General features: G+C 44.9%; 1 protein-coding gene across 1 annotated transcript in view; it reads left to right on the top strand.

Moving 5' to 3' along the window:
- The window catches only part of LOC106586800 (VPS10 domain-containing receptor SorCS3), a 206,897-nt gene that overhangs the window by 73,575 nt on the left and 108,450 nt on the right, over positions 1-24,872 (top strand). The window contains exon 2 of the mRNA XM_014174489.3: positions 24,702-24,769. Coding sequence (XP_014029964.2) covers positions 24,702-24,769 — 68 coding nt within the window. The remainder of the gene's footprint in view (positions 1-24,701; positions 24,770-24,872) is intronic.

The following is a 24,872-nucleotide window of genomic DNA, read 5'->3' as shown; positions in this document are numbered from 1 at the left end:
CTGTTTACTTTAAGTGTCAAGGCAACAGAAGAGGCCTGTTTGCTATTTTGTTCATACAGCAATTTCTTTAAAGGGCAAATGGGATTAGGTTGAGTAAACGCATGTCATTATCCAGTTGTGAGTCAACAGTTTACTGTGGAGGGGCTCCTTGGTGACACAAGAGCCAGAGCAAGATCCTTTAATTAATCTTGGCATGTTGTATCAACATTGCTGGGCCTCTTTGACACACACTCTCTCTCTCTCTCTCTCTCTCTCTCTCACAGGCACACACACACAGGCACACACACAAATGCAGGTCACACAAATGTACATGCGTGATACGATGACACACACACTCACTAGCTCCCACATACACCCAGATGAACGCAGGCACACACACACACACACACACACACACACACACACACACACACACACACACACACACACACACACACACACACACACACACACACACACACACACAAACAAACCTTCTGTGTGCCCTGGTTGACTGCTAAGGAATTATGGCACTACATTCAATTTTACTGACTGCTGGACTGTGAGTATGCTTTAGCTCTGGACAGCTGTCTAGCCCACAGAGAAATATGATGGAATGATAGGGGAGCTATGGGGGATATATGGAAATTCCCAGGCATGAAAGAATGGAAGAAATTCTCTGTCTGGGCCTTTGTTTCACAAACTCACTCAAGGCGAATTGCCTATAAAAAATGATCGCAGCTTTTATTAGGGATTGAGAAAAAAAATCTCAATGAGGTTACCGATTGTTTTCAAACCCAAAAACAGAATCAATAATCAATCTGGATTTTATCGACTGCGAATCATTTTATAGACTGCGAATCATCCCCTCTTTCCCAAACAGCTCCTTAGGGGTCATTTGTAAAGATTCACTGGCTAAGCAAACACATCGAGATGCAGCTGTCTGCTGTTTAAGAGACATCTGTCCCTCATTTGTAGCCAGAAACAGTACGGAGGGTCACCCACGGCGTTGAGCGGGGTGGTGTCTGTGATGACAAGCGGTGGACATTAGGATTGACAACATGGGTCAGTGTTTGTGACGAAGTGGCAGCCGGTAAGTCACCATATTTGCAACACCATTAGTCAGCTAGAAGGCCCCAGACCATCCATTCAGGAGAATTGATCTGGAGAGAGTGTGGTGTATTATATGTGTGTGTGTGTTGTTGTGGTGATGGTGGTGGTGGTGGTGGTGGTGGTGGTGGTGGAGAGAGAGCGAGAGTGAGAGATTGTGTGAGAAAATACTGCTAATGTCAATGTACACTTGCGTGTGTGTGTGAATGTGAAACTCAGAGTGTGTGAGTTGTGTCCACCACTTCCATGAGGGCTGGCTGAATACAGAGCTAACGATGAGCCTGCAGTAGTCTTCACATGGCAGGCTGAGGTTGAAAAGGTGACAGGGGGTTGGCGTGTGTTAACCGTCTTCTAAAAGGCCCAGTCCACCAGAAGAACCCTTGACAAGTACCTCTTGGTCACCTTATCGTTCACATTTCAGATAAAAAGCTCATGCCTCTGAGTTAATCATGAAACCTCAGATAGAGATTTAAACTTTTTAATTGACCAGATAACCTTTGGTGAAGAGACGTGCAGACTAGCTATATCATCCAAAGGACATAAGGAAACTGTCGATGGGTCTTGGTTTGGGTTTAGGTAATCTTGGTTAACCCAGAACTAAAGTCTTTCAGAATTGGTCAGATGCTCGATTAAGTTCTGAGTCCATACGTGTTAAGAGAAGAGATAGAACGAGGATGAGAACCGGAATGAAGAGCTCCACCCTCTCTCTTTGCAAGTTATCGGCAAGTCTATGGGAAAAATATCCCCTCCCCTTCCGAAATTCGAAAGTTGATAACATTTGCGAGACCCTGATTTGTTCTAAAATAACCAGGGATGAAAAACCCAAGCACCGGAACTAATGATCTCACGCATCCCGTTGTATCGTGACAGATCTACGGTACTATTTATGGTTACATACAAGTCTGTAAACGAGAGATAAAGGTTTAGGCAATACTGTCAGGAAACATGTCTTTACTGCGATTGGCAACGTGCTTTTTAAATTCCTTTAATTTACAATGAAATCTATTTGCCCACTTCTCAAAGTAAAGACCGGGGTCCATCTTTTATTGAACTCCATAGGTTATGAGGTTTTGAGGTTTTTACCAGATTGGTCCAGAATGTTTCTTATGATGTGCCTCTGCTGCCTCTGCTCAAAGTAGTTTCTGGAATAATATTGTGAAGTGCATGGATGCACTGTGTTTTGAAAGCCAACTGGGGAAATGGATGGGACCCTGCCTTAATGTACCATGTAGGAAGCAATGTAAATAAAGGTTTTATGGTCTTATTATTTTAAACTCTGCCTGGTTTCACTGGCTGATTTCTTGGATTTCGAATATGGGTGAGGTAGGCTTGCAAGCAGTTGTCTTGCAAAGCGTTATAGGATTATATATAGTTAATATTTTGATGAATTCGACCAAAGTATGAAGTAGCAATGACAGCAAAAGCCAATGCTTCCTTACTCCAATATACACTGCTCAAAAAAATAAAGGGAACACTTAAACAACACAATGTAACTCCAAGTCAATCACACTTCTGTGAAATCAAACTGTCCACTTAGGAAGCAACACTGATTGACAATACATTTCACATGCTGTTGTGCAAATGGAATAGACAACAGGTGGAAATTATAGGCAATTAGCAAGACACCCCCAATAAAGGAGTGGTTCTGCAGGTGGGGACCACAGACCACTTCTCAGTTCCTATGCTTCCTGGCTGATGTATTGGTCACTTTTGAATGCTGGCGGTGCTTTCACTATAGTGGTAGCATGAGACGGAGTCTACAACCCACACAAGTGGCTCAGGTAGTGCAGCTCATCCAGGATGGCACATCAATGCGAACTGTGGCAAGAAGGTTTGCTGTGTCTGTCAGCGTAGTGTCCAGAGCATGGAGGCGCTACCAGGAGACAGGCCAGTACATCAGGAGATGTGGAGGAGGCCGTAGGAGGGCAACAACCCAGCAGCAGGACCGCTACCTCCGCCTTTGTGCAAGGAGGAGCAGGAGAAGCACTGCCAGAGCCCTGCAAAATGACCTCCAGCAGGCCACAAATGTGCATGTGTCTGCTCAAACGGTCAGAAACAGACTCCATGAGGGTGGTATGAGGGCCCGACGTCCACAGGTGGGGGTTGTGCTTACAGCCCAACACCGTGCAGGTCGTTTGGCATTTGCCAGAGAACACCAAGATTGGCAAATTCGCCACTGGCGCACGGTGCTCTTCACAGATGAAAGCAGGTTCACACTGAGCACGTGACAGATGTGACAGAGTCTGGAGATGCCGTGGAGAACGTTCTGCTGCCTGCAACATCCTCCAGCATGACCGGTTTGGCGGTGGGTCAGTCATGGTGTGGGGTGGCATTTCTTTGGGGGCCGCACAGCCCTCCATGTGCTCGCCAGAGGTAGCCTGACTGCCATTAGGTACCGAGATGAGATCCTCAGACCCCTTGTGAGACCATATGCTGGTGCGGTTGGCCCTGGGTTTCTCCTATTGCAAGACAATGCTAGACCTCATGTGGCTGGAGTGTGTCAGCAGTTCCTGCAAGAGGAAGGCATTGATGCTATGGACTGGCCCGCCCGTTCCCCAGACCTGAATCCAATTGAGCACATCTGGGACATCATGTCTCGCTCCATCCACCAACGCCACCTTGCACCACAGACTGTCCAGGAGTTGGCGGATGCTTTAGTCCAGGTCTGGGAGTAGATCCCTCAGGAGACCATCCGCCACCTAATCAGGAGCATGCCCAGGCGTTGTAGGGAGGTCAAACAGGCACGTGGAGGCCACACACACTACTGAGCCTCATTTTGACTTGTTTTAAGGACATTACATCAAAGTTGGATCAGCCTGTAGTGTGGTTTTCCACTTTAATTTTGAGTGTGACTCCAAATCCAGACCTCCATGGGTTGATAAATTGGATTTCCATTGATTATTTTTGTGTGATTTTGTTGTCAGCACATTCAACTATGTAAAGAAAAAAGTATTTAATAAGATTATTTCTTTCATTCAGATCTAGGATGTGTTGTTTAAGTGTTCCCTATATTTTTTTGAGCAGTATATAATCTCCCAAAGACTGTACTCGTCACTCCAACATTGAATAATTGGAAACGTAGTTTTGTTGTTATCAGTAATATGTCGTCTTAAATCAAACATTGATTTTGGTGGGTATTGCTAGGGTGTTTCAGTTTATGGGTAAATGAGAATATATATCTGCAATGCTGAGAGTTGTGCTACATGCATTTTGTTTCCTCCATGGTCCAGTGCTTCTGTTTAATTAATTCCCTCAATGTACATTCATTTATTTTGACTTCTGGCATTCCAGTTGACAACAACAGATAGGGATATTGCATCTCCTTTGTCAAACACAGTGAGATACATGTAAAATGCTTAAAGAAGAGAACATTTATAGTGTTACACTTTACAAAAAAGGTATTACTCTTATGTAATTTAAACATCTCTTTTCTTCCATTTATCCTAATTCAACAAATCTTCCCTAAATCGTCCCTAATATATAGATGATATTGTCTTAAGAAGACTGCAATGTATTTAGAGTTTTTTAGTTATTTAGATTTGAAACTTCAGTCAGACAGAACCAACCTGGTTAGAGCGTTGGGCCAGTAACTGGAAGGTTGCTGGATCGAATCCCCGAGCTGACAAGTTAAACATCTGTCATTCTGCCCCTGAGCAAGGCAGTTAACCCACTGTTCCCCGGGCGCTGAAGATGTGGATGTCGATTATGGCAGCCCCCGGCACCTCTCTGATTCAGAGGGGTTGGGTTAAATGTGGAAGACACATTTAAATGTTAATGATGATGATCATTGTATAATTAGGACGAGGTGACAATGCCAATTTGTGTACGTGACTGCAGAGCCTTTTATACTCTACTGCTGCATTGTACCTCCTCCTGTTAATAATAAGGTTGTGGTCAGGATAACTTGTTTGGTTTTTGATGTTCAGTAGATGACTAATATGAGACGCTAATAATGTTGTAGGCAATTCCTGAGAGTAGAGTATGACACACATACTAATAAAGTATTTTTATGTCTTTTCAACCAGGGAGTTGTCTGACATTTCTGAAATTGTTAAGATGATCAAAGTATAATACAACATGCCAACATTTTATTTCTTAACATAGCAGCAGGTGACACTGAATGAATCAATCACGTAATTGACAGCATATCCAACACATCAGACATCACAAAGCTACCAGCTACCTTTACTCCACAGAAGAACACCCACCCACTCTCAATTCACAGACTGCAACCCTTAAAGCTCTGAAGGCAAGGTGCCAGTTCTAATTCACTGCAGTCTGCAAGCCGTCCAATTGGTTAACTCTACTCCAGCAGAGAGAGAGCGAGAGAGAGAGAGAGCCCTGGGAACAAAGTCACTGAAGGTTTTGATCTTGATGAGTGAGAAGTACCGCAATGTCCTAATTGAGCTGGCTTTGAGCCTCTGCGCGGCCAACTTACACCTGACCTGAAAGCTATCCGAAAGCATGCCCACACTCGTGTGCCTCCGCCAAAAGCATTCAACCCTCATTTATTCCTTCCCTGATAATGAGGCCTTTCCTTGGAATGATACATTAGCCTGAATGAATACATAGACGCGTTGCCATAGCTTTCATTCTTCAATGTGATTTTGAAGCTTTGACAGCTTTATTAACCTGCATGTTTGTCTGGGTTTCTATTTATAGTAAAGGTAACTTAGGGGAGGAGCAGGAGGAGAGATAGTCAGAGGTGCAGAAATAGTCAGATATTGTACTATAGCTGCAGCAAGATGAGTGCGATTCTTTGCTATTTCTAAGAAGTAATTGAAAAGGAAACAAAGGGCATTAATAAGCGGTATGATACTAGGCTTCTTGGGTAATGAACAAGGCAATACCAAGCGTTAGTTGTGTTCTTGTTGTGTACTCGCTGTTGTCATGAATAAAAATGGCTGCTCATTTAGAAGTTATACATCTTTGGCATTTACAGGATATCCGTCCCTGATGTTGATCTATTTCAAATGGATGTTTTTTCTCTCAATATACCACTTTCTCTCCTTCTCTAGTCCAGGAATTGGTAGGGGGGGCAGTCACCAGTGCTAAGCTACGCTTCATCTCTTCTCCGGGCTGGGTCTGGCCACAATACTTCGTCCACATCACAAGATACGTTTTCTCTTGCCAAACATCGATGGAAGTATCTCCTAGCATGGCGTATCCAACCTTGGACAGAGGCAACCTCTATGTCCCCATATGCGTCCTCCATTGCCTGGAGAAGCGGCATGCGGGCATAGGGTTGGCGATCATACACTTTCCAGAGCCAGGCTGAGAAGAATTCCTCTATGGGATTTAGAAAAGGTGAATATGGGGGTAGGTACAAAACTACAAATTGTGGATGGGTGGCAAACCCGTTTTGGACCAGAACAGCCCAGTGAAAACTAACATTGTCCCATAAAACCACAAATCTAGCAGGCTCCTGATCTGGATCAGGGACAAGCATTGTGTAAATTGCACCCAGAAAAGTGAGCATATGGCCGGTGTTGTACGGACCCAGTGTGGCATTGTGATGGAGGACCCCGTTTTGAGTGACGGCAGCACACATAGTTATATTACCCCCACGCTGTCCAGGGACATTGGTAATTGCCCTCTGTCCTATTACATTTCTTCCGCGGCGCCTGGTTTTGGTGAGGTTGAAGCCAACCTCATCCACATAAATAAATTCATGGCGAATTACATGGGCATCCAGCTCCAATACTCTCTGTAACAGACAAAAGGATATACAGATGAGTAAATATGGTATGTCTGAAGTATTGGAAGTTGTGTTGCATACATACCTCTACAAAGTCATGTCGCATATTCTTGACTCTGTCAGAGTTTTTCTCAAATGGCACCTTGTAAAGTTGTTTCATCGTCACTCGGTGACGTTGGAGGATGCATTGTATGGTCGACAGGCTTACAGCATTGATGTTGTTAAATATGGTGTCATTATTCAAGATATGCTCTCTTATCTCTCGAATCCTAATTGCATTGTTGGCCAAACCCATATTTATAATTGCAGTCTCTTGTACATCTGTAAACAAGCGTCCTCGTCCTCCATGATGTCTTTGTCTTTCCACTCTGTACAGAATTCAAACACAGTATGTGTTCAGCATAGGAACTGTAAACAATGTACAAAAAAAAGGTAGTACAGCATGATAACCAACCTCATTCATTCAATGCAGTGCATTAAATGGATGGCTTAGAGTTACAAATGTTTATGCAATACTATGCAGTCATACGTATTTTACAGTACATTACTGTAATGCTAAAATAGTCATTAGATAGTTGCATACCTGTTCTCATTTCTGAAGGTTCGAATTATGGACGCCACTGTAAATCGACTCAAGTTGGGCTGGACTCTCAGTCCAGCCTCTCTCATGGTCAAACCGTGGTTGATCACATGATCAACAAGTGTTGCCCTAATCTCATCAGAGATGGCTCTCCTTCCTTCCTTCTCTTCTTTTCCCTCGTCCTCTTCTTCCTCTTCCCCTTCCTCTTCCTCCTACTCCTCCTCCTCTTCCAACTCTTCGTCTTTTAATTTGTCCTCGTTGTTGTCCCCTGCCTCTCCCTCCTACTCCTCCTGCTCTCTTTCCATTGTTGGCATCCATTGTTCAAAACAGGTAATCTGACCGTTGACCTATTTATAGGCCTATACTACAGTATAGCAGTGATTGGTTTGTGATCAGTAAAGCAATTAGTGTTTGCACATGTGAGGAGTGTGTGTGTGACCTGGTGAATAAGTGTAGCATTTTGATTGGTTGTGTTTGGAAAAGGAAAGCAAGTCACTTCCTGTTAGATTTTTGTGTTTTAGGTAGAGAATTGTGTGTAGTGTTTTGAAAAAAGTGTGTTATGCAATTGACAACTGAGTCAAAGGCTGAGAAATAGCTTGTGGTTTTGGATATTTGGTGTGTAGTTTTGCACTTTGAGTGAGAGGTTTCAAAAATTGTGTGACATGAAAAGATTTTGTGTGTAAGCAGTTGGAAAAAACTGTAACAAAGCTTGTTGCAAACGATGTGTCGGAAGAACCCCCCACCCCCCCACCCCCCACATCTCCATCGGCTTAAAGGGATTCTTTGGGATTTTAGCAACGAGGCCCTTTATCTACCTCCCCAGAGTAAGATGAACTGGTGGATACCATTTTTATGTCTCTGTGTCCAGTATGAAGGAAGTTAGAGGTAGTTTTGCAAGCCAATGCTAGCTAGCATTAGCGCCAAGACTGGAAGTCTATGAGTATCTGCAAGCATGCTAGTTGCAAAATCCCTAAATATCCCTTTAAGAAAATAGGGATTCATGGTAAGGCATTGACTGTGTCTGGGGTGCGTCTGACAAAGAGAATAAATGTGCTCTTCATTGTAATGATCACTCTAAGCCCAGTGGCCTTATCTCCGTAGCATGCTGAAAATCAAGGAGCACAGCCCATGTGGACCAAATGAAAGCCACTAGTGAGACTAAATAGTCTTAATTCACCTCCCTCAATAGCACATCCTTTATTTTCTAGTCCACACTTAGAGCTATAAAGTCGATTAGAGCCTCTCAACAACAGGAGGCCTGGTATTTAGGTATTTTGATGTGTCAATAGAGATAATACAAGCTTGGAGGATTTTGATTTGGGCCGGTTAGTTGTTGCAGCCGTGCTATTTACATGAAAGGGTTGCATAAGCAGTGAATCTTTACTTTAGAAAAATATTTCAAAGAATTAGGCACGATGATTATAGAAAATGACATGTTCTTTGAATGGGGTTGAGTTTGTTGTGGAATATATTTTAAGTACACATAAAGCTTTGAATAAAAATAAAAGAAGACCGTTATTTTTCGTGTTATAGAACAATTCATATACAGTACCTGTAATCTTTCGTTATTCAACACTAGTAAGCTATATTAGCGTTTAAGTTATTTTAGCGCCTATTGTTCTCGTCAGCAGTGTAGAAAATCTCAGAGGTTTACGTATTAGCTAACTCCGGAAATAGTTTAGTTTTTGTTTTTGAGTGCTCTATTGAGAATAAAGAAAAGCTACTTAACGTATACACGTTGTCAGATCCTTCGGAGCACAATTTTGTTAATAAACCCATGTTCCTCTCCACTCCACTGCAGAAATCTCAGATATAGAGAGGGAGAAGAAAGGAGCAGAGCTCTCACATCGTCTTATTATCATGCTCAATTGAATTGCTAAGTGAAAAGTCTGATGCTCAAAATTAGAACATGGGCCCATTTGGGTTTTATCTTTTCCCCTCCAAGGCTGGGACCTTTTAGACTTCTAATTGGTTTATAAAGAGTCTCTCTAACACACAAGCATTGCAACTTCACTAGATGACTGTTCAGTTAGAGTATTGAAAATATACCTGACGTTCAAATAACCTTCATATAGAGTGCATATGTTATCTTGTAGGACCAACACTTTGCTAGACAATTCAAGCAACTTTCTGTATCACGGAAATACATCTTTTAAAACGTTCATATGACCTTTAGTGCTCATAGGGGTTACCCAAACTGTAGGTCTATCTCCACAGCTCAATGATATATACAGTTCAGCTAACCCTACTTCTTTTTTGATGCTGATGTGATGGATCATATATTGAACCTTGGTCATCCGCATGACTCAAGAGCAGACTGCCTAGCCTTTAGCTCCAGGGGCTAACTAATCGGTCTTTAGTGGCTGTCCCCACTACACTGTAGGTATAACTGACCTCAAATCTCACCAAATCACCACAGCTCTTTCTGTGAACCTCCATAGTGATCGCCCTACAACCCTGCGAGCGTATCCCAGCCCTAGTTCGCATTCCTGGGGTGACTCATTGGATGTGACCTGTGAGGTCGCTGGATGACCATGGATTTCTGAATTAATCATACTAGGCAACTAATGGCAGAACTATTTCTTAGGGCTGCCTGGGACTGGGTGATAAGTGTGTATAAGTGACCCATGCCAGACCTGAATGAGCCAATGGATAGACCTTCAGGGCCTGTGTACAATCATGACAGCTGAAGAGTGACTTTCTGTATGACTGAGTCACCATGTTTACCAATTGACCTCAACTGTATGTATATATTACCTAACATCAAATTGTCATTAATCTACAGTACGCAGTCATAATAAGGACACCATAATAATATTCTGTATAATATTTTTGTTGGTTCTGTGTAAGGGGTGCGCAACCGGTGGCAGGGAAGTCAGACGCAGGAGAGCAGAACTTGGTAATAGCCGGAGCAGTTTAATAGCAAAACCAACGGCATAAAAATAACAAGATATGGGTACAAAAACCCTACGCGCACCAATCAACACGTGCACAAGCACTTACAATAAACAATCCCACACAAAGACATGGGAGGGGAACAGAGGGTTAAATACACAACACGTAATGAGGGAATTGAAACCAGGTGTGAGGAAAAACAAGACAAAACACATGGAAAATGAAAAGTGGATCGATGATGGCTAGAAGACCGGCGACGCCAACCGCTGAGCGCCGCCCGAACAAGGAGAGGACCCGACTTCGTGACATTCTGGCTTAGTTGTGTTTTTAAGAAGACAAAATAGCACTCTAATTGAACAATCATTTCCATGACTCATATAATTAAATCTCCTAACAATTAAAAACACTTTTTTGTTTTCTTATTCTCAACACTCCAAAATTCGGTTAATTTATTTAGTAATTCCCAGGTCTATTTTAACCAACAGGGCTTTTTTGAATTGTAAATATGGAGTTAGATATTCATTTTCTGCCATTTAAATAATTTACTGATTTGCCTTCAGGACCATGTCTCTCAACAGGGGAAGATAATGGACATGAATCTGTGACAGACAGACAGACTGTGTTACAGTAAATGTATTTAACACACTGTCTTCATCCCCTTTGGCTCTGTGAATCGCTAACATCTCTCATCGTTTACTCTGGAAAGACATAAATCACATAAAGTGCTGTCATAAGGCTGGGAGTAGCTGGTGTATGCAGTCAGGCGCAGGAGAGCAGAGAATTGGGAGCAACGTAACTTACTCAGAATAATGAATGATGCAAGGTAAAACACTACACTTGCCCAAACACAAACATCAACTTTTACGCACGGGCAAAAAACAGCACCCGTCGAAATAACCAGTCACCAACATTACCGAACATGACATTAAACAATCCCGCACAACACCATGGGGGAAACAGAGGGTTAAATACATGAACAATAATTAGGGGAATGAAAAACAGGTGTGTAGAAACAAAGACCAAACAAATGGAAAATGAAAAGTGGATCGGCGATGGCTAGTAGACCAGCGACGCCGACCGCCGAGCGCCGCCCGAACAAGGAGAGGAACCGACTTCGGCTGAAGTCGTGACACGTGCAGGGAGCAACAACTGCCAAAGCGATTCTCCAAAATGACTGATCAATCATAAACATTCATAAATAGCAATAATGGATGGAGTCGTGGATGGCGGAATGGTGGGAGAGGATTGGCACGGTAACGCACACCAGCCGTCGTCTACCACCCTGACTCTGCCTTATCAGGATGTTAATGCTGGCGGGTGGCCCCCGCCCAGTTGAGCCACGTTATTAGTGGGCCGTATCACATTGAGCCAATGGATCACTTGGTTGATGGATGACAGCGACCATTCCCCCCGGTGTCACCTGCTGAGGGAGAAACCATATCTCAACGCAAGCCACTAAAAGGACAACATATTGAATTTTTAATTGCACCTGACAGATGTTATGACTACACCGGCACACTATCGGTAACACTCCACTTTGAAAAGGGTTATCTTCATTTTTAAACAACTCCTCCTCCATATTGGATACAGCTAGGTGACTGACAGGAAGACAAAGTTGAAAAAATATAATTATGAGATGCCGCTCAGAGTTAATCAGGTGCTGTCACCTCATCATGTCACCTCTGAGGAAGATTCACAATGACACACACTGGTATGCCTGTTGTTAAGAGAGACTCCTTCCTTTCTTCTTTCCCTCACCTCTTCTCTGCCAGTCACGTCCTGACCATAGAGAGCTCGTCTTTTTCTATGGTAGAGTTGGTCAGGGCGTGACTGGGGGGTTTTGTCTAGTTTATTTATTTTCTATGTTGTGTTCTAGGTTCTTTTTTCTATGTTCTTTTTTTGTCTAGTTTACATTTTCTATGTTGTGTTCTAGGTTCTTTTTTGTAGGTTGGGGTTTTCTTATGATTCCCAATTAGAGGCAGCTGGTCATTGTTGTCTCTAATTGGGGATCATATTTAAGTTGATGTTTTTCCCACTAGTGTTTGTGGGAGATTATTTTGAGTTTAAGCATGTAGCACCTCTTTGTCACGGTTTGTTGTTTTTTGTTTATAGTTTATTTTCTGTCTTGCATAGTTTCACAGAGGAATAAAGATGTGGAATGATGCGCACGCTGCGCCTTGGTCACTTTCATATGACATCCATGACAGAATCTCCGACCACCAAAGGACCAAGCAGCGTGCCCAGGAGGAGCAGGGATCCTGGGCCCGGGAGAGAAGAGAGTGAAGGACATCCTGGACCTGCGAGGAGGTAATGGCAGGGGACAAGACCCTGCCATGGAAGCAGGCGGAGACAGCGAGAGAGGAACGGCGACGATACGAGGAACTAGCACGGCAACGAAGGAAGCCCGAGAGGCAGCTCCAAAACAAATTTGGGGGGGCACACTGGGAGATTGGCGGAGTCAGGGTTGAGACCTGAGCCAACTCCCCGTGCTTACCGTGGTGAGCATGTGACCAGTCAGGCACCGTGTTATACGGTAATGCGCACTGTATCTCCAGTGCGCATTCATAGCCCGGTGCGCACTGTGCCTGCGCTCTGCATTTGCCGGGCTAAAGTGAGCATTCAGCCAGGACGGGTTGAGCCGGCTCAGCGCTCCTGGTTTCTGGTGCGTCTCCTCGGTCCAGGATATCCTGCACCAGTTCTACACACTGTGTCGCCAGTGCGTCCTCACATCCCAGTGCATCCTGTGCCAGCGCCCTGCACTTGCGGGGCTAAAGTGAGCATTCAACCAGGACGGGTTGTGCCAGCTCTACACTCCAGACCTCCAGTGCACTTTCACGGTCCAGTATATCCTGCACCGGTTCTACGAACCAGGTCTCCAGTGCACCTCCACAGCCCAGTGCGTCCTGTGCCTGCTCCCCGCACTCTCCCTGAAGTGTGTGTCCCCAGTCTAGTATGTCCTGTTCCTGCTTCTCGCATTCGCCCTGAAGTGCGTGTCACCAGTCTGGTGCCACCTGTCCCGGCTCCACACACTAGGCCTCCAGTGCGCCTGCCCAGTCCGGCGACGGTCCCCAGTCCAGAGCTTCCGGCGACGGTCCGCAGCCCAGAGTCTCCGGCGACGGTCTGCAGCCCAGAGTCTCCGGCGATGGTCGGCAGCCTAGAGCCTCCACCAATGCTGGCGGGTTCGCAGGATGAGAGGGTTCTTCGTCCCGCACCAGAACCGCCTCCGATGCGGGAGGATCCACGGGATGAGAAGGTTCTTCGTCCTGCTCCAAAGCCGCAACCTACACTAGACACCCCCCCTAAACCTCCCTTTTGGTTTCAGGTTTTGCGGCCAGAGTCCGCACCTTTGGGGGGGGGGGGGGTACTGTCACGTCCTGACCATAGAGAGCTCGTATTTTTCTATGGTAGATTAGGTCAGGGCGTGACTGGGGGGTTTTGTGTAGTTTATTTATTTTCTATGTTGTGGTTTTTGTCTAGTTTACATTTTCTATGTTGTGTTCTAGGTTCTTTTTTCTAGGTTGGGGTTTTCCCAATTAGAGGAAGCTGGTCATCGTTGTCTCTAATTGGGGATCATATTTAAGTTGTTGTTTTTCCCACTAGTGGTTGTGGGAGATTATTTTGAGTTTATGCATGTAGCACCTCTTCGTCACGGTTTGTTGTTTTTTGTTTTTTGTTTATAGTTTATTTTCTGTCTTACATAGTTTCACATAGGAATAAAGATGTGGAATGATACGCACCCTGCGCCTTGGTCTCTATCATACGACATCCGTGACACTGCCTGACAGGGGGAACAGAGAAAAATATCAGATCTGTGAAAAAAAGAGGAGAAGTTGAGAAAAGACAAACTCCAAACTAATTCCTGTCCCTTATTTGATGAATAAAGTAGAATATGTCTCAGTAACCACAAATTATATGTCAGTGGTTCAATTAAATGGGAAAGGGCATGTGTTCGGGATTTGTTGCAGTGGTTGGAGGAGGCGTTCGGTCAGAGAAGATGTTGACAATGAATCTAATTGCACTTTGACGAATATATTTAGACCATTCAGTTGTCTTGCTCGTTCTATTGTAGTGTACTCTCCACTTATGGCCTTGTTCTTAGACCCTAGCCTACTTATGTCTTCTACCCTGATGAACACTGTGCATTAGACCATACCAAAGCCCCAGTATATCTCCAAACCTGGTCTCATCATCCTGCATTTTCTCTGTCCCTTACTCCTTAACCTTCTTGTATTTTAGTCGTTTACTCTTTTAGTATTTGTCCTATGATAATGTACTATGAAAGACATTGAAGTCTCTGGCCAGAGGTTCACGGTTCAAAGTCGAAGGGAGAGAAGAAGGAAGGAGATATCTCACTACTCAAGACTGGAGATAAGATGGAGTCAGAGAGAGGGAGAGTGTCTAGGTCTGCAGGCCTGGCTTGTGCTTTTATCCTTCTTCATTACTGTGTGCATGATTAAACCATGGATTCTCCTGGGCAGCCAGATAGCGTTTTATTCGCTTGACTTACACCCTGGGCTAGTGCCAGCCTGAGAGACAGTTGCACCATGGGAAGGGAAAAAGGGCAACTGTAATGTAAGAGAAGGGTACAGCTTGTGCCCTCACTCTGGAAATGTCAAACAAATAGAGCAGGTATAGAAAGCATTGAGAGAACACTTTTGATGACACTTTAAGTTAGCATTATCTTTTCCAGAGTTCCTGTTTGCTACGGATTAGGGTTGTATTAGTCTGACTCTAATCTGTTTGTGCTGTATAATAAACTCATATGTTTGTTATATTGTTATGCCTGCTGTTATACCTAGCATTTGATCTATGTCTATGTCTGATGAGATGATGATTAATGATGAGACATATTGGATAGAACATAATTTATGTAAACCTATTATGACAATCCAGCACAAATCATCATGCTTTGTTCCGACACGTCAGACCACCAAATGATAAAAGCATGTCTCCAGTTTGGACAATAGGGTACACACTGGTTATTGTGACTTTTGTTGTGAGCAACAGCAGCTGTGACCCAGTCTCACCAAACGTCATGGTCTGGTAGAGAGTTGTATCCATCCCAATGCTAGCTGTGCCTGGTTAAATGTTACTCTTTGGTTTCCAGAAAATATCCATCCAAAATGGCGCCAGGAAGTATCACTCTGTCCCTGTGAATGTACAGGGACATTGCAGCAACATTTAAGTTGTTATTGTAGCACTCTTCTATCGCTGGACTTTGAAGTTGAAATTGGAAGATGATTCTGACAGGTGATTATGAAGTGGAATGCCACCACATAAAGACTTCAGATAAAGATAGAAGAATGTTGTGTAGGAATGTGCCACATAATGGGAACATATGGAAACCAGTCCATTTCTGTTGGTGTGAAAGGTAACATCTTCCAAATGTACGAAAATAAGCAATTTCTCTTGAGATGGTTTAGTTAATAAATGAAAATAAATATTGACTGTGTATGTTGTGTATGTTTCAGGTGTATTTGTGTAATAGCCTATGACAGTGGTGTGATCAATCGATCACGTTTTAAAAACCAATAGTTGTGATAGGTGAGAACTCTCTCACTTTGCATTTCATGGAAGGTATTTAATTCAAAATCCAAACAGATAAGTACCACCCTTCCGCTTTAATGAGCATTCAGTAAATATACATTGATTTTAATTAGGCCTCCTCCTGGCAGTGTATAACTAACTCTACTCCCTTCTGCTGTAGGGAGAGAGAAAGAAGAGGGAGGAAGAGAGAGAGATGGGGTGGAGCGAGATGGTAGAGAAGAGAGACAGAGATAGGAGACGGAGAGAGAGAGAGGAGGGGCCGTGGGGAGAGAGTGGAGAGGAGGAGCGAAAGAGGGAGTGAGGGCTGTGGAGTGATAGACACCTTTCTAACTCAGTTGCCAGAGAGGAAGGAAACCACTCAGGGATTTCACCATGATGCCAATGCTGACTTTACAACAGTTACAGAGTTTAATGGCTGTGATAGGAGAAAACTGAGGATGGATCAACAACATTGTAATTAATCCACAATACTAACATAATTGACAGAGTGAAAGAAGGAAACCTGTACAGAACCTGTCCAAAACAAGCATCCTGTTTACAACAAGGCAAAAAAGTAATGCTCCCAAAAATGTGGCAAAGCAATTATCATTTTGTCCTGAATACAAAGTTTTATGTTTGGGGCAAATCCACTCTCCATATTTTCAAGCATAGTGGTGGCTGCATCATGTTATGGGTATGCTTGTAGAAAGACTCACAGCTGTAATCACTGCCAAAGGTGCTTCCAAAAAAGTATTAACTCAGGGGTGTGAATACTTAGTAAACTAGATATTTCTGTATTTAATTTTCAATAAATGTAGTAAAATTTCTAAAAACATGTTTTCACTTGTAACGAAGATGCTGAGAGTTGAGACGCAGGTGCAGGCGGTAAGTTTAATAAAACAACAAACATTGAACGAGAAAACATAGCAGTGGCGTCTACACATAATCACAGAAACAATACTGACTGGGGAAAGAACCTAAGGGAGTGCCAGATATAGGGGAGGTAATAAATTAGGTAATGTAGTCCACCTCATGATGAAGTGCAGGTGCGCATAATGATTGGTGCCAGGTTTACCTAATGATGGATGCCAGGACCAGTGGTTAGTATACCGGCGACATCGAATGCCGGAGGGGAGGAGCGGGAGTAGACGTGACAGTACCCCCCCTGACGCGCGGCTCCAACTGCAGGACAACGCCGACCAGAGGGATGGCCCAGAGGACGAGGAGCGGGCCGGTCAGGGGTTGTGAAGGTAGAAATCACGGATGATGTTGGGATCCAGAATATCCTCCACCGGAACCCAACACAACTCCTCTGGCCCATACCCTTCCCAGTCCACCAGGTACTGGAGACGACCCCTACGATGTCAGGAGTCCAGTAGGGTCTAGTAGGAATCTGAGGGCATAGGACGGACACCCCTTGATGTCCAGGAGGGCAGGGGGGATTTGGATGGGGCACATACGGATCAGAAGTTGACGTAGTGAGTGACGTCCTGCGCCAAGGTGGACCACCAGTATTTTTCAGAGATTGGGTAGATTGGGTAGTGCGAGAAATACCTGGATGTCCAGCGATGACAGTTGTGTGTGTCCAGGTCAGCAGCCGATCCCTTATCCCTGTGGGAACGTAGATGCACTCGGGAGGACAGTTATTGGGTGTGGGCTCCCTCTCCAGAGCCTGGCAGATGTCTACATCTACGTCCCAGACCACAGGGGCTACAACTGGAACCTCTCCCGAATCGTAGAGACTGGACAGGGCGTCGGCCTTGGTGTTCTTTGAACCTTGGCGATAGGTCAGCGTGAAGTCAAATCTTGTGAAAAAAAAGGCCCACCTTGCTTGGCGCCAATTCAGCCTCCTAGCTGTCCGTATGTACTCCAGGTTCCAATGGTTTGTGAGGATGATGAATGCATCCTTGGCACCCTCCAGCCACACCGCAGGTCCAGTTTGGTAAAGAACCGGGCCCCGCGGAGCTGTTCGATGGCTGTCGGCACCAACGGGAGAGGTTAATGGTACTTAGTGGTGATTTCATTGAATCCTCTGTACTCAATACATGATGCAACCTCCATCCTTCTTGGCCACAAAGAAGAAACCAGCCAATGCAGGAGAAGTGGACGTGCGAATAAAATCTTGTTGGCGCACCTCTTGGATGTACTCCTCCATGGCCTGGTTCTCAGTCACCAACAGAGGATAGATGGGTCTGCGCGGGGGCGCAGAACCTGCAAGCTTGATGGCACAGTCCCAGGGGCGATGAGGAGGCAGGTGGCATGGGTCTTGGAAAATACCTCCTGCAGGTCCTGATATACATCCAGGATATTATGCTGAAGGGTAACCACAGAACTCTCAACCGACGTGGAACCACAGGGATGGAGAAGCAGGTCCTCCGGCATTCGGGTGACCAGTCTGTGATTTTCATCCTCGACAATGAGATGGTGAGGTTATGGCATTGAAGCCAAGGGAGGCTGAGGATGATCTTGGGAACTGGTGCACTGGTGATGAAGAAGAGGATGTTCTCCTGATGAATGGACTCCATGGTGAGGGTGAGTGGTTGGGTGATGTGTGTGATGGTTCCGGATCATAGTGGCCGATTATCGAGGGCTTGAACCAGGAAAGGAGAGCGGGCATGAGATGATGTTAAGAGAGGAGGCAAGGGTCTGGTCAATAAAGTTCCCCTTGGCACCAGAATCCGCTAACACTGGTGACAGAGTACATGAGGCACAGTCAACTAGTGTGATGGACACCAAAAAGAGTTTAGCAGAAAGTGATGAAGAGGGAATACTCAATCCTGCCCCATGAGGTGGGAGATCATGTGACAATCCCTCTGCTCTTGTGGATCCCAACGTTGTAAAGTAACAGACACCACTGGAGCTGCTGCCCTCCTTGACCACAATAAAGACAGAGCCCCATCTGTCTCCATCTGTGTCGCTCTGCTGCGGGGAGGTGTGTGACCTCTACCTCCATGGGTTCAGGCTCTGATCCAGAGTGTTCACGGAGGGAGGGAGGGGAGGGAGGGAGGGAGGGAGGGAGGGAGGGAGGGAGGGAGGGGGGAGTGAAGCGATGAGAGTACCGACGCTCCCAAAGTAGGTTATCCAGACCGTTGGCCATCGAGAGGTCCAAGGAGAGGTGCGTCCAAGGAGAGGTTGTCGTCTCGACAGGCCAGTTCCTTCTGGACCTGCTCGCACAGCCCTCTTCTGAATAGCATAGGAAGCGCCGGCTCATTCCATCCGCTGGGTGCTTTTACTGTCCAGAAGGTGAGCGCGTACTCGGCAGCCGTCTAGTCCTCCTGCCGTAATTGGAGTAGGCACTCACCCCCGTCTCTGCCCTCCTTTGGATGATCGAAGATACATTTGAACAGAGCCATGAACCCCTTATATGAATCTCGATCCTCCTCTTCTCTCTCCCAGACGGCCGTGGCCGCCCTGCCAGTCAGCAGAGAAATAACAGTGGCAACCTTGTACCTCTCGGTTGTGGGGGCTCCCATCTGGTGGGCAAAGTAGAGGGAACACTGAAGTAGGAAGCCACGGCATTTACAGTAGATGGGGTGTAGTCATATTTATCTAGGAGGGACAAATGAGCATCTCTGACCTGAGCGGGTTGCTGAATGGGCTGTTGTGCTGGCTCGTTGGGTCGACTGGTTGTAGAATATCCTCCGCTAGTTGACTGCAATGCCTCCCGGGTATGTTTGAGACGTTGCACACTGCAAAGAACCTCTTCCATAGCCGTCCCCACTTGTGCCAGCTGGTCGTGGTGTTGAGGAAGAAGGTATCCCTGCTCGTCGACCGATATTCTGTTTTCCTGCTGCTTCCATTGTTTGAGTCAGTATTCTGTAACGGAGACGCTGAGAGTCGAGAAGCAGGTGGTACGTTTAATAAAACAACAAACATGGAACGAGACAATATAGCAGTGGCATCTACACATGACCACAGAAACAATACTGACTGGGGAAAGAACCTAAGGTAGTGAGGTAATGGAGTCCAGGTGTGCCTCATGATGAAGTGGTTAGATTATCGGTGATGTCGAACGCCAGAGGGGGAGGAGCGGGAGTAGACGTGACATCACTTTATCATTATGGGGTATTGTGTGTAGATGGCTGAAAAAATATATATATTCAATCCATTTTGAATTCAGACTGTAACTGAACAAAATGTGGAATAAGTCAAGGGGTATGAAAACTTTCTGAAGGCACTGTAGGCTAAATTCTAAGTGTGCAATCAAGTAGAATAGATACAGAAGTCTTTGAATGAGAAGAATCGTTGTGTAAACAGGCAGAGGTCTCGTTAACCTACATCTTTACAGGTGTCTCAAGAAAAAATAAGATATAATCAGCAAATGGTCAACTACTGTAAGTTCCCCACACTACATTCATGTTTTAATGATTATTATGTGACATGTTCCATAACACCGCTACTGTGTGGTTGTTGCAAGAATGGTGCAACACTGTGGTCACATGCTGCGCCAGTTATCCACAAGGACACAGACATTCTGAGGTGTTATTTTATTAGCCAAGCGTTTCCGCCACACTGCACTGATTCAACACTCCTGAGGGACTAGATACTCATTCAGTATTCACTACTGAAAAGCATGTTTAATTTAGTGTCCTTGTTACCCGCCGCAAAGCATTGATCCCGGCAATAGACACCAGCAGTTCGCGAGGCTAATACAATTAAACTTCTGATTGGCTTGGAGGAGAGATTAACTGTTTTCTCAAAGTCATTAGTGACCTATCATTAGCGTGCCGCGGAGCTAAATCAGCATTCAAAATTGTGTTTGCCACTTTGAATTGGGTCTTTGTGGACATGGGACATTTAGTTATGCTAATAATATGTTTTCGCCACAGTTGGTTAATTGCGAGGCAACAAGCTGACATTTTCTTCCATGCATTGCCGGTCAATTAGGGTTTTCGAAGAGGGGAGAGTGTACTTGAAAATTGGCCGCCTAGTGAAATGTAATTGTTTACAGTTTGTGCCATCCGTATTACGTTGAATCCATTGTCAGTCGACTAAACAGAACCAACAAAGATCGGCATTATGTATACAAACTTGACAATATGTTACAAGTACTTGCTGAAAGTTCAGTATTTTTTGCAACCGCCCCACATTTAATGCTTTCACTGTTTGTATTCCGTTTGTGCCATTTTCAGAGACATGATTAAGATTTTCATGACGGTGATACAAGCTGACAGGATAAAAGTATTCTCTGGGATTTCAGCTGGTGCCCCAGTTATTCAATGTGAATTTTCAATTCATGCTATCATGGAAAGGGACTTCTTCCTGTCTGTGTGGTGCCACCCCCTGGCAGAGGAGAGCGAGCTTGTCTGACAACATCAGACCCCTTCAGGAATCTCTACACACACACTTTTAAGCAAGAGCATGCAAGCGCACACACACACATGCATACGTATGCTCACACACACACACACACACACACACACACACACACACACACACACACACACACACACACACACACACACACACACACACACACACACACACACACACACACACACACACACACACACACACACACACTATCAACACTCCAAGAAAAGCTCAGTTTTGCTTTGCATTTTACAGGCATGGCATGAATCCAATTTTCTTCTTCTATGTTATTATTCCTCTCGCTCTACATTGCCCTCTCCGGCAGTGCAATCTTGCTTGGCCCGAACCATCTGCTCAGTCTTAGGAGGAGGAGAGGGGCCCCGGGGTGGTGGCACCGTCTCTCAGAGAGAACCATCAGTGGCTCCCCAGTGAGGTCTAGGCCAGTCCTTGGGGCTCTTAAGGCCCAGCCAGGCTAGTGAGACCAAGCCTGGAGCCTGTACACATGGACCACTGAGGTCAAGTCTAACAACTGGTCCTCGCTCCTGAGTTCCATTTTCCTGATGTATATCACTAAATTTTGTCAGGCAAGACGAAGGGAGACAGCTAGCGAATCACCTTGCAGCGAAGTGACTCAAGTCAGGCTTGTCGGTTTACTTTAAGGAAGCATATGCTTGGCGCAAAGCGGGGGACGCTAACAAGTGACAAGTATGCAAATAAATAAAAAAGGCAGATTCTATTTGGTTTGTAACGTTAGATAACAAAGAGACAGCTGTGAAAATAGCATTTATTATGTAAAAACTCTTCCCCCGTGCTCACTTTCAAGTCATCTGTGTCGTGACAAATAGTAAATAATTAAGGTTCGAGTCATTCTGTTCCATGTTCTTGTATTTAACAAATTCCAGCGTCAACCTCGGAATTAACCATGCAACCCAGAGGTGGTAATGTAAATCGTTAGTAACGCTGTGAACATCTGGCTGTTGTGACATTTATATAAAGACAGTGTTGTCTTCCCAGTATTACTCTTTGTTTGTCTCCTCCATAGACGCCATATGTGACCTGGTTGTAGCCTACCATACGCTGAATTCCAAATCAATCCCTTGGCCCTTTCTACCTACTAGCCTCTTCTGTAGATATAAGATAGGTTAGGTTAACCTATCCAGCCTAACCTGAATGGTAATAACTTTTTAACAATTTGCCTTCTAATAGGTTGAGGAGGGGGGGGGGGGGGGGATTTTTGCCATACTGCTTGTACCTACAGTACAGATGTAGGATCTTAATTTGAGGCAGTTTGAATCAGCAGGAATATAATCCTGCAGCACACGGGAATGTAAATTATTATGTGGATTATAAATATACTGCTCATAAAAATAAAGGGAACACTTAAACAACACATCCTAGATCTGAATGAAAGAAATAATCTTTTTAAATACTTTTTTCTTTACATAGTTGAATGTGCTGACAACAAAATCACACAAAAATAATCAATGGAAATCCAATCAATCAACCCATGGAGGTCTGGATTTGGAGTCACACTCAAAATTAAAGTGGAAAACCACACTACAGGCTGATCCAACGTTGATGTAATGTCCTTAAAACAAGTCAAAATGAGGCTCAGTAGTGTGTGTGGCCTCCACGTGCCTGTATGACCTCCCTACAATGCCTGGGCATGCTCCTGATGAGGTGGCGGATGGTCTCCTGAGGGATCTCCTCCCAGACCTGGACTAAAGCATCCGCCAACTCCTGGACAGTCTGTGGTGCAACGTGGCGTTGGTGGATGGAGCGAGACATGATGTCCCAGATGTGCTCAATTGGATTCAGGTCTGGGGAACGGGCGGGCCAGTCCATAGCATCAATGCCTTCCTCTTGTAGGAACTGCTGACACATTCCAGCCACATGAGGTCTAGCATTGTCTTGCATTAGGAGGAACCAGCATATGGTCTCACAAGGGGTCTGAGGATCTCATCTCGGTACCTAATGGCAGTCAGGCTACCTCTGGCTAGCACATGGAGGGCTGTGCGGCCCCCCAAAGAAATGCCACCCCACACCATGACTGACCCACCACCAAACCGGTCATGCTGGAGGATGTTGCAGGCAGCAGAACGTTCTCCAGACTCTGTCACATGTGCTCAGTGTGAACCTGCTTTCATCTGTGAAGAGCACAGGGCGCCAGTGGCGAATTTGCCAATCTTGGTGTTCTCTGGCAAATGCCAAACGTCCTGCACGGTGTTGGGCTGTAAGCACAGCCCCCACCTGTGGACGTCGGGCCCTCATACCACCCTCATGGAGTCTGTTTCTGACCGTTTGAGCAGACACATGCACATTTGTGGCCTGCTGGAGGTCATTTTGCAGGGCTCGGGCAGTGCTTCTCCTGCTCCTCCTTGCACAAAGGCGGAGGTAGCGGTCTTGCTGCTGGGTTGTTGCCCTCCTACGGCCTCCTCCACGTCTCCTGATGTACTGGCCTGTCTCCTGGTAGCGCCTCCATGCTCTGGACACTACGCTGACAGACACAGCAAACCTTCTTGCCACAGCTCGCATTGATGTGCCATCCTGGATGAGCTGCACTACCTGAGCCATTTGTGTGGGTTGTAGACTCCGTCTCATGCTACCACTAGAGTGAAAGCACCGCCAGCATTCAAAAGTGACCAAAACACCAGCCAGGAAGCATAGGAACTGAGAATTGGTCTGTGGTTCCCACCTGCAGAACCACTCCTTTATTGGGGGTGTCTTGCTAATTGCCTATAATTTCCACCTGTTGTCTATTCCATTTGCACAACAGCATGTGAAATGTATTGTCACTCAGTGTTGCGTCCTAAGTGGACAGTTTGATTTCACAGAGGTGTGATTGACTTGGAGTTACATTGTGATGTTTAAGTGTTCCCTTTATTTTTTTGAGCAGTGTATATATATTTTTTATTTTGACATTTCAAAGTGGAAAATGCAAACTTCATAAGCCTTTTTAAATGTTAAATACACTACAAGTTTAACATTTCCTACAGGACAGCCTAGGGAGGAGTTGTAGGGGTTTATTTTGGATTCTGTGATAGATGTCACTTCAGGCTTCAACCAGGGTAAAAAAATACAGAGTTCTCTGGTCCTCTGTTTTGATATCAATACTGACCACTGGGTCTCTAGAATATGGGTGGCCATCTTGGTCTGTGATTCACCCGTCACCTTTTCCACTGTGTTATCAACATTTACATTTTAGTCATTTAGCAGACTCTCTTATCCAGAGCGACTTACAGTAGTGAATGCATACATTTCACACATTTCATTTCATACATTTATTTTTCTTCATACCCCCTTCCCTCTCTCTCTTTCCCGCTCTTCACACCGCTCAGACCAAAACTATGGGAACAGAGGGACTGACTGCAGGATCATGCTTGTTGTTGTTGTTGTTAATGCTGGTTAATGCTGGTTGGTTGGTATTCTTCTAAGAGAATATAACATAAGTTTGCCCAGTCTCTCTTGTCTTCTAAGAGAATAACCTGTAGTATTCTTAAATGTTTAAATGTTTATTATCTGTTTATTATCTAACTGGTTTGAGTTATTTTACGGATTATTACATACTTATAACACATGTTATGTCTGTTTTGTTTCCAGGTGATCCTGATTCTGACCAAACTCTACGACTTTCACCTGGGGAGTGTTACAGAGAGCACCTTGTGGAGGTAAAACAGTAACCTTTCTTCAGCTCTCCCTCTCTGTCTCTCACTTCTGCTCTCCCTCTCTTTCTTTCCCTCCCTCCCCTGACACGTATTCAGATTCATCATA

This window comes from Salmo salar, chromosome 02, assembly GCF_965601325.2.
Source record: "Salmo salar chromosome 02, fSalSal1, whole genome shotgun sequence".
NCBI lineage: Eukaryota > Metazoa > Chordata > Actinopteri > Salmoniformes > Salmonidae > Salmo > Salmo salar.
Note: the sequence above shows the minus strand (reverse complement) of the source record. Positions and strands in the feature narration are given on the sequence as shown.